The 19,945-nt window shown below is 37.5% G+C and overlaps 2 protein-coding genes across 2 annotated transcripts; both read left to right on the top strand.

Annotated features, from left to right (window-relative positions):
- Positions 1-1,676: 1,676 nt before the first annotated feature.
- On the top strand, positions 1,677-11,481 carry zgc:103559 (Allantoinase, mitochondrial). Its single transcript, XM_046864899.1, has 12 exons — positions 1,677-1,777; positions 1,869-2,059; positions 6,450-6,601; positions 6,740-6,854; positions 7,134-7,280; positions 8,602-8,647; positions 8,755-8,848; positions 8,931-9,117; positions 9,495-9,633; positions 10,231-10,403; positions 10,643-10,675; positions 10,770-11,481. The coding sequence occupies exons 2-12, from the start codon at positions 1,916-1,918 to the stop codon at positions 10,917-10,919; spliced, it is 1,380 nt and encodes a 459-aa protein (XP_046720855.1). The 5' UTR covers positions 1,677-1,777; positions 1,869-1,915; the 3' UTR covers positions 10,920-11,481.
- A 1,018-nt stretch (positions 11,482-12,499) lies between these two features.
- Positions 12,500-19,496, top strand: agxta (alanine--glyoxylate and serine--pyruvate aminotransferase a). Its single transcript, XM_046862439.1, has 11 exons — positions 12,500-12,755; positions 13,056-13,248; positions 13,347-13,411; positions 13,507-13,607; positions 13,723-13,793; positions 17,082-17,166; positions 17,258-17,356; positions 17,724-17,793; positions 17,900-17,995; positions 18,796-18,924; positions 19,058-19,496. The coding sequence occupies exons 1-11, from the start codon at positions 12,597-12,599 to the stop codon at positions 19,163-19,165; spliced, it is 1,176 nt and encodes a 391-aa protein (XP_046718395.1). The 5' UTR covers positions 12,500-12,596; the 3' UTR covers positions 19,166-19,496.
- Positions 19,497-19,945: the final 449 nt, after the last annotated feature.

The raw sequence follows: 19,945 nt of genomic DNA, 5'->3' as shown, positions 1-19,945 counted from the left end.
TATATATCCAAAACAATACAAAAACTTTAGACTTAGATGATGCTGTTACTGAAGATAAATAATTATATCAATAATACTGTGTGATTATAAAACTGTGAAACAGTCACATTTGTTTTGAAAAGAAGATGCTTTTTATTTGTCACATACACTGTACATTACAGCACAGTGAAATTATTTCTTCACATATCCCAGGGTGTTAGGAAGCTGGGGTCAGGCTTTGGGTCAGCCTCGTTTCTGACTAGCTGGTAATTTGTCGCTCTTTTTGTAAGTTTTAATAAAATAATAAAATTTTTTCATATTGGCTATTCACTGCACTTTGAAGTTTTCTTTATTTATTTTTTCTTTTAAAAAAAGGACCAAAAAGGACAAAATGTCTATTTATTGACCACATATTATAAAAATAAACCTTCGGAAACGCACGGTATCTCTTTACAGTTATAATAATAGTGATGGCGTTAGTAAGGGATCGTCTAAATATGGTGATGGTGTAAAATTCTGCCAAGATTATAGGACGTCTACTCGGCAGAATATGTAACTATTGCACTGTAAGTATACGCTCTAGATTAAGTACAGTGATTTGTCAGACTTACTATACGTACAATATTACAAAAAACACATAAAATGCAGAAATTGAGATTTCTGAGGTTTATAGTGGTAGGGGATATGGGAGATAAACAATATAAATAGATTAAAATTAATAATAATAATAATAATAATAATAATAATAATAATAATAATAATAGTTTTAGATGCCATATCTCTATAATTCCTTTGTGTAATATTGCACTTCTAGTGAGGCTTAAACTAAGGTGGATGAGTTTAGGTATCTGGGGTCAACAGTGCAAAGTTACAACAGTGTAAGGGTTACTTATTGATTTAAATAAAGCAAATGTCCTCAGTAGGGGACTGTCTAAAAAGTGCCCGGGTTAGGGGAAATTTTACCAAGATTCGAGGAGTAAGACATTTTAATTTGTGATTAAAATGTAAATGAGAGGGAGGGCACGGGAGCAGGGAGAAGAGGTGGTGTAGGTGGATGTGTTCAGGTATCTGGTATCTCTCAACAGTGCAAAGTAATGAAGAGTGTGTTAGAGAAGTGAAAAAAAGAGTGCAGGCAGGGTGGAGTGGGTGGAGAAGAGTGGCAGGAGTGATTTGTGATAGAAGAGTATCTGCAAGAGTGAAAGGGAAAGTTTATAGGACTGTGGTGAGACCTGCAATGTTGTATTGTTTTTGTCCCCAAAGCGTCCTACATGCGCTGTCCCTCTAATAAACATGTTTCTAATCCTGTCCATCCTCGTCACTCCCAACAAACACCTCAACATCTTCAGCTCTGCTACCTCCAGCTCCACCTCCTGTCTTTTACTCAATGCCACTGTCCCTAAACCATACAACATCGCAGGTCTCACCACAGTCCTATAAACTTTCCCTTTCACTCTCGCAGATACCCTTCTATCACAAATCACTCCTGCCACTCTTCTCCACCCACTCCACCCTGCCTGCACTCGTGTCTTCACTTCTCTAACACACACTCCATTACTTTGCACTGTTGACCCCAGGTACCTGAACTCCTCCATCTTCTCCTCGAATCTTGGTAAAATGTCACACAGTATCCAAAATCAGGCACTTTTTACACAGTCCCCTACTGAGGACATTTCCTTTATTTAAATAGATAAGCAGAACCTGCATTTCTGAAAAATTGGCTTCTGCGGGATTGCACGCCGGGACAATTATCAAATTGGTTTTGACTTCACACTTTCACTCTTTTTTTTTCCACTCTGAAGTAAGTCTATTTATTATACTTATATGTATGTATTGAATCTTAAAGGTATCCTTATTAAAATCTAAATGTAACCAACTTTATTGTAACTTAGGTTCAACTGGTGCAACTGGTCACGTCAGTTAATGGAAATAAACTAAAATGGAGGCAGGAGCCACTGTAAGTGCTGTACGGAGCTTAAAGGTGTTGATTGGCGACGAAATTCGACCTGCACTTATCACCATTAAGGAAGGCAAGATTCATGACATCCTGTCTGATCCAGGTGCCTGTGTACAAGCTGGAAAGGTGAGCTGACACTATATGTGGGGAAAAGCGACACCCTCTGTTAGACATGTGATACTACAGGTTTCTGACAAAAAGTACATTTAGAGTTGACTGTATATACGTGGAGTATAACCAACAATTGTAAATCATTAACTTCTTTTTAAAATTAATTCATTTATATTTTTATATAAAAAAGTAAAATAATGCTAAATATATTGTTTATTAATGTGCTTGGCCCAACTTCTGTATTAAACACATTTTCAAAAGGATGTGGACCCAAATGTGACCTCTGCTTTTTTCTGACCCGGTTTGTCTCACCCTTCATCAGCACTCTTACTCTGGATTTGGATGATGTTAACATTTATTTGATGCTTGCACACAGAGCAGTAAGAGAAGAAATGGTGGGGTCAATCATGCTATAGCTCGATCCACAGCAGGTCTCCATTGCTCTGCTGTACGTAATACAACAGTAGACATATCATGGTGTTATAACGTAAAAAAACAACGGACAAAAATAAAACAGTCTGAAATATTTCAACCTTCTCAAGACAATAAAACTGAGTTCTCTACAATTTAGTTCGCACTCTTCTTAAACTTTTTACTTTGGTACCGTATAAGGCGTTTAAATATCAATTAGGAAAAACGTGTGCTGGATAGAAAGCAATACACAAATGATATCATCGATTTTGTGAAACTATGTATTCACGTGAAATGAACGGAAAGAACATGACATTCTTTCTTTTAAAAAAAAAAAAGAGCTACGTGCTTTATGAAACACAGTTAGCACAAAACAACCACTTTACAAAACAGAATGTGCAATTGAGCAAGCAGAATTTCTTAAGCACTATATGATCAAGAAACAATTACCTGCACACAGCAGTAAAAGAGACAAACTGGAGGGGTCAAGCATGCTACAGTGCCATCTATTCCGAAATACAGATCACTTCTTTAGCACATGCAAAATGACACAAATTGAGGATTCGAAATTAAAAATAAAAATATAAAAACTGCACATATATGAACCGAAAACACACTCTCTCGATGTCTAAGATGTTCAAAATTTTTCAAATAGTGTATAACGTCACATTAAATAATATTATTTTACTTTTAGCATGGAGATACAGCAGAAACAACTCACCCACAGCAGGTCTCCATCACGTGCCTCTCGCACCACTCCTCGAACACACGCCACTTCTGAATGGCAATAACACGAGGGGGAAGCCCCAAAGTGTTTAAATTCGCCCTCTCACGGGCCAGGACCAGAGAGCCACCCTGTCTGGGTGAGGATGGTAAATCTCCCCGTTCGCTTGGGCCAGCAGGTCTTTTCACCCCGTCCTGTAGAAGGAGAACATAGGACAGTGGACGTTTTCATGCTAGGCGTAGAGATCGACGGCCGCCCGGCCAAACCTCTCCAATAGAAGCCCCACTATCTAAGGGGCGGAGCTCCCACTCTCCGTAGAGCGAGTTCCCCCTCGACAAAAGGTCTGCGTCCCTGTTCAGAATGCCCGGGCCGTGAGTCACCCGTAACGACAGAAAATGCCGTCTGCTCCCGACCAACAGTCTGTAAACTAGAGCATGAAGCTTGGAGGAGCGCATTCCCCCATGACGGTTGATATGTGCTACAGCTGTCGTATTGTCGCAGCGTACTAGCACATGATGCTCCTGCAAGCGGGACAGGAAATGATTTAGAGCCTTCCACACAGTAAGGAGCTCCAAATAGTTTATATGGGCTAAGTGAAGTGCCACACACCATTCAATGATCTGTCCTACTGTGTGGCTCCCCACTCTGCTAAGGAGCCATCTGTTGTCACCCATTTCCGCAGCATGATCGCCCCGAGAGGGGTCCCATGCAGGTAAAACTCTATGCCTCTCCAGTGGCGCAGCGCAGCTGTGCATGCGCGCATCACCACTTCATGTAAACCCTCACTTTTAGAAGACTTAGAGGCAAGACATGGACTCTGAGGCGCACGGCAGCTCGTTCACAAAGCTCCAGCAGTACCAATTGAGGCAGGGCAGAGGGAACCTGAGGGGCCCCGGACGACGGGATGGCCTCCTCGTGGTCCGCCTCGCCCTCATCCCCGGAACCGGTCAGTCCGTTAGGGAAATAGTTGTTGGCCGGCAATAAATCCTCGAACAAGGACAGGCACAGGTTGGCCCAGTTTAAGGAAGCTGCACTATATGTTATACGTTTTACAGGACGATTGTTGCCGGTCTTCTGCTATATTTGTGGCGAGTATACGCTTGTTCATCAGAGACGCTTAATGACTGCTCTTGTGAAAAAAACATATCATCTGTACTTCAGCTGTAAAATTGGTGATCAAGACAAGCAATGGGCGCCTCACATTTACCACTTTGAAAGACTATGCCATTTGCTGTCCCGATGATATGGCGGAAACAGAAACACCATGTGACAGACTGTTACTTCTGTTTGACTAATGTGTCTGGTTTCTCTGCCAAAAACAAGAAGTGAATTAAATACCCTAATCTGCCTTCAGCAATGAGACCCGTGCCATATGATGACAGTCTTCCAATTCCGATACCACCAGAGAAATGGACCTTAGATGAACCAGATGTAGAAACTGCAATGCAGGGAACTGGTAGTGGCATTGATCCGGATTTTATACCGTGCTCCTCAAGGGGATCCACATCTTATAACACAGTCAGAATTAAACGATTTGGTCAGAGATTTAGGTCTGTCAAAAGCAAAAGCCGAGACTGCAGGAATGGTGTTTGCTGTCACCAGGTACAAAAGTTTTTGTTTTTCGAAGCCACCAAGATGATATAACCAAATTCTTTGCACAAGTTGACAGTCTCTGTTTCTGTGTCGACATCGAAGGAATGTCCTCTGCTTTGGGTTGTGACTATGATCTGCAAGAGTGGTGTCTCTTTATTGAATCGTCAATGTTAAGCCTCAAAGCTGTTGTGTTACACAGTGGCAACGTTCACCCATCAATACCTGTTGGCTATGCAGCACACATGAAAGAAATTTATGAGAACATGGAAATGTTGCTGGAGCACATCCAGTACAGCAAGTACAACTGGAATGTCTGTGGAGATCTGAAATTCGTTTCTCTGTTACTGGGACTGTAGCTCGGCTATAAAAGTACTGTTGTTTTATCTGTGAATGGAACAGTCATGCCAAAGAGTAACAGTATTTTAGACAGAGCTGGCCACTCTGTAAAAAGTTAGTTCTATGACAGAAAATGTGGTGCCTAAACCGCTTGTTGACCTGGCAAATATTTTTTGCCTCCTTTTCACATAAAATTGGGACTTTCACATAAAATGTACGAATTTCATGAAAGCAATGAACAAAAATGTCTTTCCCAAGAATAACTGAGGGCAAGATCAAAGATGGCATTTTGTAAGCCCTCAGATCAGTCATGATATGAGTGACCAGCGGTTTGAAGATCTGTTAGTTGGCCCAGAAAAGCCCCACATTACATTTAGTTGGTAGACAAACTTCTCAAAGTATACAAAACAATGAAGTGCAACATTTCACTCAAGATTCATGTCCTCCACTTACACTTGGAATTCTTCCCTGCAAATCTCGTTGCTATCAGTGACGAACATTGTGAAAGGTTTCACCAGGACATTGCTACAAAGGGAAATCGATATCAGGGCAAATGGAATCCATCAATGCTTGCTGACTACTGTTGGACACTGCAACATGATGCACCAGGCATTGAATACAAATGAAAATCAGGAGATCACCACACTTTTAATTATGTTGAACTTAATAGCGTATTAGAAACATAAACACGATTAAATACATTATTTCCGGTAAACAAATAACTATCTATTTTTATGAGTTCCTACGTGATGCAGCAAACCGAAACTATATTTGTTCAAACCCACTAGGTACCTGTCACAATCAGCAAAAACGATGTACCTTAAGATAAGATATACCTTTAATTGTCCCACATTGGGGAACAAAAAAAAACAAAATTACGAATGTATACAATTACTGTAAAAAATCATCCACTTCAATGTGGTAACAGTAACTCCACATGTTTTTTTGTTTTGCTTTTGCTATACAGCATGCCCTCCCATGTTTCTTCCTCACTTAATTAAATTTATCTTACATAAAAACCAAACATTAATGTTTAACCAAAATAAATGCATGTTGATAAACCCCATAGGATTAGCATTATAATGTTATTGTTCTTATAATATTTGTTCTGTGCATTTTTTGATGTTATTATTGTTATACACGTTCTATTGCTATAACATGCACATTTTATTTTTATTTTATTCCATTTATTTATTTAGAAAATTTACAAAATAATGATTTTAGTCCCTGTCCCATATCTTAAATTGTTTGTCACCTGGAATGAGAATATGTTGCATAAGATATAAGGTTAAAGTCAACTATTTATGTTATATAAGTGTATGGTATGTGCCGTGTGTGTAGGTGCTGGACGTGGGAGACCATCTGGTGATGCCAGGTTTAGTGGACTGTCATGTTCATGTTAATGAACCTGGACGTACCACCTGGGAAGGCTACTGGACTGCAACGCAAGCGGCAGCAGCAGGAGGAGTGACTACTATCGTAGACATGCCGCTGTAAGCACACACATATTTCACCACATGTGGAAATTAATACATGTGGAAATTAAACAAAAAAAATGCATTGTCTAATGTAATAATTTTCCTATGTCTTTTTGTAAATTAAATGAATGCTCTTTGGCTCATCATCTATAGCAACAGCATACCACCAACCACAAGCCTTGCGAACTTCCATGAAAAGCTACAAGCTGTTACCGGACAGTGTTTTGTGGACACAGCATTCTGGGGAGGCGTTGTCCCTGGAAACCAGGTGCTGTCTGACCATCTACATATTATACAATTCTTAAACCGTTTCATTGATGTGCGATTTAAAACATTGAACTTGTTCTTGTCTCAGTTTCTCTAATGAATATGAAAAATGTAGTGATAGCAGTATCAAATGGAAAGTATTGGCTTTGCTCACCAAACTATCCATTGCTAGGTTACTAAACAGAAGGTAAACAATACTTGACTTGTTTTGTGTCTGAAATTGTATTAAATGTGTTATTTTGTCCTGTCTGTGTATCTCTCTATATCTCTGTACCTTCAGCTGGAGCTCAAGCCCCTGGTGCAGGCAGGAGTGGCTGGATTTAAGTGCTTTCTTATCAACAGTGGAGTTGATGAATTTCCTCGTGTAAGCGTGAAGGACCTGCATGCTGCAATGAAACAACTCCAGGGCACAAAAAGTGTTTTACTGGTGAGCAATGAGCTTATTTTTCAGTGACCCTTTTCTCTTGAGAGTTCTATCTCAGATCTATGCATTCATTAATTATCCTAGATTTCTGGAGAACAAGTTCTGAGGACATGGCGAATTCAATATTATTGTATTTATATATTACCGTAATTTCCGGACTATTAAGCGCACCCAAATATAAGCCGCCCTGAATTTTACAAAGATTTTTATTTTGAACATAAATAAGCCGCACATGTCTATAAGCTATAAAACTAATAAACTTTACACAGGCTTAAACAAAAGACAGTGTCTGTTACACGGTGTAACGGGTGAAATATTTTGTGGCTCCTTTAAGAGCAGAGCGTCATTTTGGGAATAGCCTGCCGCCACATTTTCCGCTATTACTGCATGTGTGCAAGACCGAGGAATATGTCCTTATTATTTTCTCATGCTTATTTCTAAGTATCTTTGACTAACCCGTAACGCTGTTGCCAAGACAAATAAAAAAAGCAAGATTTTTCGAAACCTGAGTCTGTGATTTCTGTTGCAACTGGAGTTAGCGAGCTCTCCCATGACCCAGACTCAACGCGTTACAATGGCGTGTATCTAAACAGTAGCCTACCAAGAAACTCATTGTTCACTGTCTTCCTCCTTCCTTTCACAACAATTTCTCTGGAGAGTTTTTCTTTTGGCATCGTCGTGCGTTTAAAAATCACCATCGGTGAAGCTTTTTTCCCGATTCCATGCAGCTCAGAACACAGGTGAAGTGTGTTTTTTCATGCCCGGTTGTTTTCAGCGTGACGAATGATTCTCCTTTCCTGTAGACAGTCCGAGTGAGCGGCAGGTCAAACATCAGAGGAACCTGATCCATATTTATGACGTGGTGCGGCCCGATTCAGTGGGAGCGCATCTGATTTAATATAAAGAGTTTCATTGGTTCACCTGAACCTGTTCGCAATTTTATTGGTCTAATATTTTGGTGCTCAGTTTTTTGGCTTGAAGTTTGTGAAACCGGAAAAAAACCAGAAAAAATCCATAAATAGGCCGCTTCGTTGTTTAAGCCGTGGGGTTCGAAGCGTGGGAAAAAAGTAGCGGCTTATAGTCTGGAAAATACGGTAATTATATATAAATATATATTATATTGTTAAATGAATGCTTTATAATGAGAGTTTTGTATTCATTTGAGCTTAATAGGAAAAATAAGAAAAAATAACAAATTATTATTAAATAATTATCATGAACACGATTTATTTAATAAATATTATTATATAATTTAAAAGTCTAATCAATTAAGAAATGAAGTGTGCAATTATTCCATTCTGATGATGTTTTCTGCTGTATAAAGTTTCATGCGGAGCAGGAGGTCCATCCACCTCCAGCAAGGGTTGGAGGTAAGAAATATTTTATTAGTACGAATGCCATAAAGATATCATTTGAAAAAATATATAAAATATATTTTTGTTGGTATATATAAATTGAATGGATAAATTCTTCTTAGATCCATGCGAGTACTCAACATTTCTGATGTCCAGACCTGATGTCATGGAGCTGGAGGCAATTCGGACTGTTACTCAACTCTGCCTGCAGTACCAGTCAGTCCAACAACCACCATTTAGTCCATTCATATAAATGTAGTCGATAAAATCATATTATTTTAACACTATTCGTTTACAGAGTACGATGCCACATTGTGCACCTGTCATCAGCCAAGTCTCTGAAGCTAATCCGAGCAGCTCGACAGGCTGGAGCGCCATTAACAGTGGAGACAACACACCACTATCTCAATCTGAACTCAGAGGACATCCCATCAGGTGCCACACAGTTTAAGTGCTGTCCTCCTATTCGGGACAAAGCCAACCAGGTTAGATAAGAAACAGTTCCTCAGCGTTTATCATCTCAGTACACTTGTTCCTTAAACATTTTATACCACATCACTGTTGAATTCTCAGATCTTATTGGTTGAGAGTTGTTGATTTATGTTCGGTTTATCAGCAGCTCTAACAGTAGTGTCTATAACTACAACTGAAATCACAAGTTTATTTCCTTTAATATGTTATCATTCCTAGATGCAAAGTTCTCACATGCAGCAATTCTATCTGTATCAATGTACTATAAAGTTATTAGTAGGGGTTCTTACTACTGGTAAGAATGAGAATTTTAATTGAGCATTTTAGCAATTTGAAATTATCTGTTGATATATTGCTTAATATCTTTTTATAATTATTGCTGTCTACTCAGGAGAAGCTGTGGTCTGCACTACGAGCTGGTGATATAGACATGGTCGTATCTGATCACTCTCCATGTACCCCTGACCTGAAAAGCTTGGACACTGGGGATTTCACCCAGGCATGGGGTGGCATTTCTTCTCTGCAGTTCGGTAAGTTATTTGGGTCAAAGTTCTGTTAGATTCAGAAAGTGCTTTATTGTTGGTACAGGGTCTGTTGACTGTAAATGAATAATTGACAGCCACATGGGCTAATGTTTAAAGATCAGGTTAAAGTGATTACCTAAGGACAACAGGAATTTTTGTAACAGGTTATGATCTATATTTATTTAAAAATGTTGATTTGAAACAAATCCTGTTAAATATTGCTGTGGCCCAATTATGGAAAAAAAGCTTTTATACCTCAGCATTTAAAATTCCATATATACAGTATATTTGACCAAATTCTACAAAGATTATGTAAAATAGCTGGTTTAACAAATGATTTGTATTTATGTTTTAAATTGTGAGCAGGATCATATTTTAATTTAAATATTTTATTTAATATTAAAATCTTTTATTCTACTACGTGTTAAATTGAATATAAGTTGAATGAAAATGAATAGAACTTTTAGTTGTTTAGTGTTGGTGACTATCAGTTGTATTTCCACATAGCGAGTGTCCAGTTTTCAACACCCTGTCAGAATGTCTCTGATGCTCCTGCACTCCATTTGTCTGACATAAAGCTCTGTTATATATTTTGTTTTCAAGATCTACCTCTGTTTTGGACCTCAGCTCATAAGAGAGGCTTTGCTCTTTCTGATGTAGTAAAACTCCTGTGCAAAGAACCTGCACGTCTTTGTTGCCTTGACAACCAAAAAGGCAGTCTCATGCCAGGTCACGATGCAGACTTAGTCATCTGGGATCCCGAGAAGGAATTCACCGTGAGTGAAAGAGCGTTTTATATCTCTCAGAGCTTTGCCTTTTTGTTTATACCCACCTGAAAATGACCAGAATGTCAGAATGTTCTAAAGCTTATCACAAATAAGAATTTTATATCAATTAAATATTTAATATTAAATATATAATATTTATTATATATTTAATATTTATTATATATTTAATATTAAATATATAATAAATATTTCTGATTATATGCACATGTATTTCTGCTATGTTCTAGGTAAAAGAGGAAAATATACATCACAAAAATAAAGTCAGTGAGGTTTTTATTTTTTCCATTCTTTTTTTTTTTTAGTATACTTATAAAAAGTTTGAATTTTATTAACTCTTTCTCACTCTTTTTTCAGCTAACTCCATATCTTGGCATGACCTTGTGTGGTGAGGTAAAGGCTACCATGGTCCGGGGAAAACTTGTCTACTTCAATGGCTCCTTTAGTCCCCAGCCTGAAGGACAAAGTTTACTCATAAACCAGAGTCTTAAACAGCCTTCCCTATGAACTTCCCTCGCTTCCAGAAGAACCACTTACTGCACATCAAGATTCCCTCTTAACATTCCTGCAATTTCCGTGGAGTATTTCTTCCTCTTTATGAATTTTCAAAATACTTTAATATGCTTGTGGTTTTGGGCTGTGTAAATAAATATGATTTTGCTTTAAATTCCCTATAGATTGTTTATTGCATTATACAGCATTTCATAAATATAGGATAAAGAATTCAGAACTAATGTACAAAGGCTATTCTTAGCAATAAACCTACAATATAAATGATTGTGTAAATACAGAAGCTGTTTGCTAAAGGAGCTGATCGACCAACTGAAAACAGATTAGTGACAAAAAAGCAGAATGTACTTTTTATTTTTTATTATTTCAAAGAAAGACTAATTTCTTTGACTAACGTACTACTCTACAATTTTTAAGAAACATAAAAATCAGTGCATTTAAATCGCCATATTCAAACACTCATAAAACATTTTTTTTATTTAAAGTGTCCCTGTCTATTAGAGACTTAAATTTCCATGTCATTTTGCTGTACAGTTTTTGCGAAAAGTAAAGGCAAAATCACCCCAAACATCTGTGCATTGTATCATGTCTCATATTTAAACATTCATTAAATATATTCCTTTATAGGTTTGCTCAATCCTTTAAATAATGATAATTTATAGTGTCACTGTCTATTATTCTTTTAAAGTTCAGGTCATTTTACTGAGTTTTTGCAAAAAGTAAAGGCAAAATCATTCCAAACATCAGTGCATTTATATCATGTTCCATATATATATGGAACATGATATAAATGTATGAAAGATGATTTAAATGTGTATATATATATATATATATATATATATATATATATATATATATATATATATATATATATACACATTAAAATCATCTTTCATACTGTATATAACCCCCAATCTAGCAAAATTAACAAAAAAACAACACAGTGGATTCCCCCCTATGATTATATTTAGAAAATACCAATTTTATTTTGTTGTATTAATCTGCAACGCCTTAAAGGAAATATTGAAATATTGAAAATATTGTCTGACATTAAAAAGATTTGGGGACAACTGGTCTAAATCATGTTTGTGTTGGAGACAGAATAAGTTAATTATTGACACTTAGTGATCAGCAAACGAACTTATAAAGGCATTTCTAGGATTTTTTTTTTTTTTTATGTAAGATTTAAAACCGTACAGGTTCATAAGCATATTCATTATTATCCATATACTGAATTTAAAAGCACATTTGTAAATCTAAATTATATATATATATATATATATATATATATATATATATATATATATATATATATATATATATATATATATATATAATTATTATTATTATTTTTTAGAAATCATTTTATTGCATTTTTTATGCAATACAATTTTTTTGTTTAGTTTTGTTTTCTATATTTTCTAGGAGTGATTGTATTTTTTGATGATTAAAGAATAACTTTCTGTACTTTAATCTTCACACTGGTTGAAATGCAATGATGCATACATTTTCATCGTGTGGTTTGGTCACTTTACACTCAACTCACTGGACTTGTGGACCCGATTGTGAAACACACTTTTGAAACCTTTGATCAACCATACAGACTACACACATTCCCACTTTAATGCTTTTTCCCGCTGTCACGCTAAAGCAGCTGCTCTTTGTCTCTCCACCATGTCATCTCTCTCTGTCTCACCACCACAATGTCTCTTACGGCCTTTTGTAGTCCCACACCGGCTTTTGCTGGGACCTGGGCCTTCCAACGTATCTGCTCGGATTGTGACAGCTGCGTGTCAACCAATGTTAGGACACCTGCACCCTGAGACCATAGAGGTACATTTAGCATTACAGTTAATACTGTGTGTTCATAATACAATCAATTAGGACTTTTTTTGATGAATTATTCATTGTTCATTGTTCATTCATTGTTATCTACATGTGTGTGTGTGCATGCGTGTGTAGACTAAAGTTTTTATATACTGTAGCAAACTTAAATGTCCTTATTATTTAGGACATTTTAGAGAAGGTTACATTACTGCAACTTGATGTAATCAAATAGTGAGACACTATCAGTGTAGAGCCCTTTATATATATATCTTTGTAGAATTTGTTTTTTTTTTACTTATGTCCTAGATTATGGATCAGATAAAGAGTGGGATCCAGTACGCATTTCAGACTCAGAATCGCATGACTCTGGCAGTGAGTGGGCCGGGTCATGCGGCTATGGAGTGTGCTATCTTTAACTCAGTGGAGCCTGGAGATAGTGTACTCATTGCTGTCAACGGCATCTGGGGGGAGAGAGCTGCTGAAATCGCACAGAGAATAGGTACTAAACTGTTAATCACACCATAATTATTTAAATACTTTTAATCTACTTAGTAAAATCAACTCCTAGTTACCTGATAAATTATTGATGTGTAACAGGTGCCAAAGTGAACACCATTGTAACCTCAGCTGGAAGGTACTTCACAAACAATGAAATAGAGCAGGTAATGTTATAGCAATTTGTATGTGCACTGTATTAAAATGCTACATCTTCAAGATTTGTGGAAGAAATATATAACATGTCCATGTTTGTGTACAGGCATTAGCCAAATATAATCCAGTTCTGTTCTTCCTCACTCATGGAGAGTCTTCTACAGGAGTGGTGCACCCCATAGATGGCATTGGAGATCTCTGTCACAAGTGAGAAAAAACCTGGTGTATTCTTTTACATTCATTAACCTTTGCACATCTACTTTATTCCTTCCATAAAGTTCACTGTGAATCTCTTACTTATGTACTTATTGTTGCCTCTCAGGTATGGTAGTTTGTTCTTGGTTGACTCTGTCGCAGCACTTGGAGGTAGTCCAATCTACATGGACAAGCAAGGTATGATTAAAAGAATACATATACTGTATATTTCCCCTTTGTCTGGAATTTTGTTTGAAGTTTTTTTGAACTAGAGTACAGACTTTAAGTGTCTCCATATTCATTTTCTGCACACAAAAAAACGCCTTTTTAAGGTATAAAGGTTTACAGACTCACATATACACTGCATTCAGAAGTATAAGCCAATTTTCTATTTCATGTAGCAGCCTGATACTACATTCATTCAAATAATTTTTTTTACATTAATCTACACTCAGTACCCCATAATGACAACAGAATTCTAGAAATGATGGCAATTGTTTGAAAAAAACAACAACCTGAAATATCACGTGTAAATAAGTATTTAGACCCTTTGCAACAACACTTAAAATTTAGCTCAGGTGAATCCTATTTATCTTGATTGTTGCTGATATGTTTCTACACCTTAATTGGAGCCCACCTGTGGTAAATGAAGTTGATTGGACAGGATTTGGAAAGGCATACACCTTTCTATAAAAAGCACTTACAGCTGACAATGCATATTAAAGCAAAAACCAAGCCATGAGGTCAAAGGAACTGCCTACAGAGTTTAGAGACAGGATTCAAAGCATAAACCTGGGGAAGGATACAAATAAATTCTGCTGCACAGAAGTTGCCAAGAGCACAGAGGCCTCCACAATTCTTAAATAGAATAGACGTTTGGCGCAGCCAAAACTGTTCCAATAGCTGGTCGCTGGTTGCCTCAGAGGAGAAGGGCCTTAGCAGGAAAGGTGACCAAAAACCCGATGCTCTGGCTGTGCTGTGAGATCCTGTGAGTAGATGAGACAAAGTTCCAAAAAGGCAACCATCATTGTAGCCTTCCACCAATCTGCTTTATGCTAGAGTGGTTAGATTGAAGACTTTGCAGCAAAGCACCCAGAGTCTCAGTCTGTTAGAAAAAAGATACTCTGGTTTGATGAAAGCAAGATTAAACAGTTTGGGATCAATTCTAAACGTTTTGTTGGTCAAGAGTCAGTCAAGAAGCTTTTTTATTGTCAACTTTCCCCCAGAACCCTGGTGCTACATTTACAACATAAAGCTACATAACAGAAAACACAGAGCTTAGGACTAGTAAGTGTCCTCGCCATAAAGTGCATCTTGTGCCACCTGGTGCAAACAGTGCAAGACAGACAGTGCAAAGACAACACAAGACAGTGTAAGACAAATACACAAAACACAAAATAGTGCTGCCAGTAAACCTACTGTATATTACACAGTGCGGTGTGTAAAAGAGAACTGAGTACAGGAGTGTACATGTAATTAAACAAAATGTAAACAAAATGGAAACAAAATGGTTTGTGCAAAAAACACAATAGCAGCAGTCAAAAAGATGTACAAAAACAGCATGTAGTAATGAGGTAATATAATATGAGTGGTGCTGAAGACATGGATGTGTGAAGTGAGTATGATTGTGTGTTTGAGTCTGGGTTGCACAGATCAGTCACACAGTTGAGTGTGTGTGTGTGTGTGTGTGTGTGTGTGTGTGTGTGTGTGTGTGTGTGTGTGAGTTTTTAGTTCAGTTCTTTGTTAAGAAGCTTGATGGCTTGAGGGAAGAAACTGTTGCATAGTCTGGATGTGGCGACCTGAATGCTTCGGAACCGCTTCCCTGATGACAGGAGGGTGAAGAGTGTGTGTGAGGGGTGTGTGGAGTCGTCCACAATGCTGTTCGCTTTGCGGATGCAGCATGTGGTGTAAATGTCCGTGATAGAGGGGAGAGAGACTCAGATGATCTCAGCTGTCCTCACTATCCACTGTAGGGTCTTGCGATCCGAGACGGAGCAGTTCCCAAACCAGGCAGTGATGCAGCTGCTCAAGATGCTCTCAATGATCCCTCTGTAGAACATGGTCAGGATGGGGGGAGGGAGATGGGCTTTCCTCAGCCTTCTCAGGAAGTAAAGATGCTGCTGGGCTTTCTTGATGATGGAGCTGGTGTTGAGTGACCAAGTGAAGTTCTCCGCCAGATGAACACCAAGGAATTTGGTGCTCTTGACGATCTCCACAGAGGATCCATCGATGATCAGTGGAGAATGTTCACTCTGTGCTCTCCTGAAGTCAACAACCATCTCTTTTGTTTTGTCAACGCTCAGAGACAGGTTGTTTGCTCCACACCAGGCTGTTAATCTTTGCACCTCCTCTCTGTATGTTGGCTCATCGTTCTTGCTGATGAGACCCACCATAGTCGTGTCATCCGCGAACTCAATGATGTGATTCGAGCTGTGCATTGCTACACAGTTGTAAGTCAGCAGAGTAAACAGCTGACTGAGCACACAGCCCTGAGGTGCCCCAGTGCTCAGTGTGGTGGTGCTGGAGATGCTGTTTCTGATCCGGACTGACTGAGGTCTCCCAGTCAGGAAGTCCAGGATCCAGTCTGGATAAACCAGGCATCACCCATCACCTGTCCAATATTATCCCAACAGTGAAGCATGGTGGTGGCAGCATCATGCTGTGGGGTGGATTTTCAGCAACAGGGACTGCTAAATGACATGGAAAGTACAGAAATATCCTAAATAAAAACCTGTTTCACAGAGTTCAGAACCTCAGACTGGACTGAAGGTTCAACAAGTTTACTATAGTCAACATGACAATGACCATAAGCACACAGCCAAGACAATACAGGAGTGGCTTAGGGACAACTCTGTGAATGTCCTATAGTGACCCAGCCAGAGCCCTGACCAGAACCCTATTAAACATTTCTGGAGAGACCTAAAAATGGCTGTCCATTGTCGGTCCCCATCCAAACTTAACAAGCGAATTTGCAAAGAGGATTAGTAAAGGATTTGAAAGAATTTGCAAAGAAAATCAAATTTGCATCATACCCAAAAAGACTCAAGGCTTTAAAAGGTGCTTCAACTAAGTACTGAGTAAATGGTCTGCATACCTACGTACATGTGGTATTTCAGGGGTTTTTTAATACATTTACAGACATTTCGAGAATTCTGTTTTCACTTTATTATGAGGAATTTAAACAATTGTAGTATCATGCAGTAACATAAGAATATTGGAAAAAGTAAGGGGGTCTAAATACTTTCTGAATGCTCTGTATGTTATAATTTCAGGGTCATTTGTTAGTTTCACCCAAGCTGGTCAAATAAATCCAGCAAGGTTGTAAAAACAAAATAGAAGAAAGAAATACTGGGGAAATGAATGCAGCATGTTCAAAGAAGCAGTGTGCATATTGATTTCCTCTGTGTTTTATACTTCAAAGCAACTTACATATGAATTATATAGGCCTTGTAGACCAAACTTAAAACCACTTTATGGATTTCACAGAAATTGACATTTTGTACACTGGCTCTCAGAAGGTCCTTAACGCACCTCCAGGAACTGCACCAATCTCCTTCAGTGAGAGAGCATGGTGAGATGCGACATAATGACAAAGAATTTGAGTATACATTTCTGATTAACCTAAGCTGAAATGATGATTTCCTATTTTTCATTTCCGACAGCCACAAAATCTTCAGCAGGAAGACAAAGCCTGTGTCTTTTTTTTTGGACCTAAGCTGGCTTGCCAGTTACTGGGGCTGTGATGAAAAGCCTACTCGCATGTAAACTTTACTCTATCTTTCATGAATCCATTTCTGTAGGTGATATAACCAGCTAAAGATATAACAACCGAGAAGACGTCCTAGGACAGTGAGAGTCCTTATAACAGCAAATGAGGAATGGGATGTTCAATAAGCACAAATTTGTGTGATGGTCAGGTGTCCAAAAACCTTTGGCTATATAGTTTTCATGGTTGTAATTCTAGTACTTTGATGAAGACAGGCATTAAAAAAGGAAATTGAGGTTTATTGACCCTTTGTGCAATTTGTTAGGTGAGGGTTTCTCATAAATACCTCTGAATTCAGCTTTATAAAATTTATAAATTCCTCCACATTTACACAGAACTTATAGATTATGCTGTTTTTATAGTTATCATCACACTGGACCTATAACTGCATTATACAGTCTAAGAGAAGCTCTTGCCATCCTTGCAGAAATGGTAGTATTATTAATATTTTACAACATATAAAGTTTAAAGATATACAAATGCACAGACTTTTTTTTTTTTTACAACTAAATAATATACTGTTTCTATCCTTTTCAAGGGGCTTGAAAAATCATTAAAACGACACAAAGATGTGGCTGAGTACTTTCATGCAGGCCTAGAAAAGATGGGTCTCAAGCTGTTTGTGGAGGAGAAGGTAGTACTGTGTGGAGTACTTTAATATCACAGAAAACTCAACTTACATAGCAGATGTTATGACCAGGTGTTATGACCAATGTTCTAAATGGTTATGTTATTTTCTATAACAGCAGCTCTTACCAGTAGTGCCAGCTATAATTCATCTTACCAGTTAATCATGACATGCTTGTTTTCATATGTTATAGTTTCTGTATAAAAAAAAAAAAGAAAAATAGTCATTCACTATGTTGGTATGGATATGTTACTTTAAGGAGACATTTATGGAAAAACTCTCTAGTGTCAGTCTGTTTATAGCTGCTGTAATTTATGCATAAATACATACATACTGTACATATATTATATATATATTATATTATAATATAATGTAATAATGAATAAATAAAAATATATGGCCAATTACTGTGGTATAAGCAGAATAGAACACTTCAGGACACATGCTATTATTGGAAAATAGTCCAATCCTGCATTTTGTGAGGCTGTTTTACTATAACAGCATGCCCCCCAAGTAATTTATTCCTAACTTAAACCATGGGCCAGTTGCTATGGTTTGTTTATAGTTTATTTATATCTAGAGTGATCAATCTTTTCCACAAAGGGTCGGTGTGGGTGCAGGTTTCCATCCCAACTAATGAAGCGCCACACCTGATAGACACATGGTAGTAAAACTAAAAATCTTTCGATTTAAGCAGGTAGAATTTGGTGAGGACTTGGTTGGAATGAAAACCTGCACCCACACTAGCCCTTGGAGGAAATAATTGGACACCCCTGATTTTTATGTTTTGTTGTCTTTGCTGACAGAAAGTGAGACTGCCCACAGTTACTACAATTGTAGCACCACCAGGTTATGACTGGAAGGAGATCACAGGCTTTATTATGAAGAATCACAACATAGAAATTTCTGGAGGTCTGGGGCCATCGCTTGGCAAGGTAGGGTTATTTGTTGCTAATTTATTAATCGTATCAGTAATCGGTTATGTTACCTGTATGTGTGACATTTTCTTAGATATTTTTTTAAGTGTGTGTTAATGCATGTGTCACTGACCTTTAATCATGTTTACAGGTCCTACGTGTGGGTCTGATGGGCTGTAACAGCAACAAGGACAACGTGGACATGATTTTAGAGGCTCTTTCTGAAGCACTGAGACACTGCCACAAGAGTAAAGTCTAACACAGCTTATTTGGCAAATGCACTCTCTGTCTTAACATTAATGTATAAAACGTATACTGACTTAAAATCCTCCTAATTTTTTAGTCACAACGAAAGAAAACAGAAAGCAGTTTATAGTGACATTTGTACATTTGTAAGACTGTAGCTGACTCATAGGAATTATAGCAGCAAGCTCTGTTTTATGAATTTCTGATAGTTAAGTTGTAAATCTCTAATAAAAACATTCATTAACAAGGTTTTTACATGACATTAACCAATATACTAATTTGTAATTGTTTCTATCAATGTTACAATTTGTATTGACTATCTGTTACAAATATTTGCTATATTTAACAAATAAAAGTAAATAGTAAAACATGATGACCAGTTTTATTGACCAGAACAGATTTAAAACATGCTGATGTAGTTCTAACATTAATGATTGATTTATGATTCATACACAGTATACATGAAAACTAAAACTCATTCTAAAGATAATTATAATGTTTAATATGAGCCCCAACAATGGCAACAATATTAAGTTAAATACATTGAATGCTTTATAATGAACACTTTTAAACCAGCACATTCATGCAATTATCTAATCAGCCAATCATGTGGCAATAGTGCAATGCATGACATCAAACAGATATAGGACAGCAGCTTCAGGAAACTTTCACATCATAATGGAAAAATGTCATCTCAGTAATTTTAACTATTACATGGGTGTTAGTGTTTAACCCAGCCATTATGGTTGCACAAGCCAGTGCACACTTAGTGCCGGTCCCAAGCCCAGATAAA

Source organism: Silurus meridionalis, chromosome 1 (assembly GCF_014805685.1).
Source record: "Silurus meridionalis isolate SWU-2019-XX chromosome 1, ASM1480568v1, whole genome shotgun sequence".
NCBI lineage: Eukaryota > Metazoa > Chordata > Actinopteri > Siluriformes > Siluridae > Silurus > Silurus meridionalis.
The sequence above is the reverse complement of the archived record's forward strand: the minus strand, read 5'-3'. Positions and strand labels throughout refer to the sequence as shown.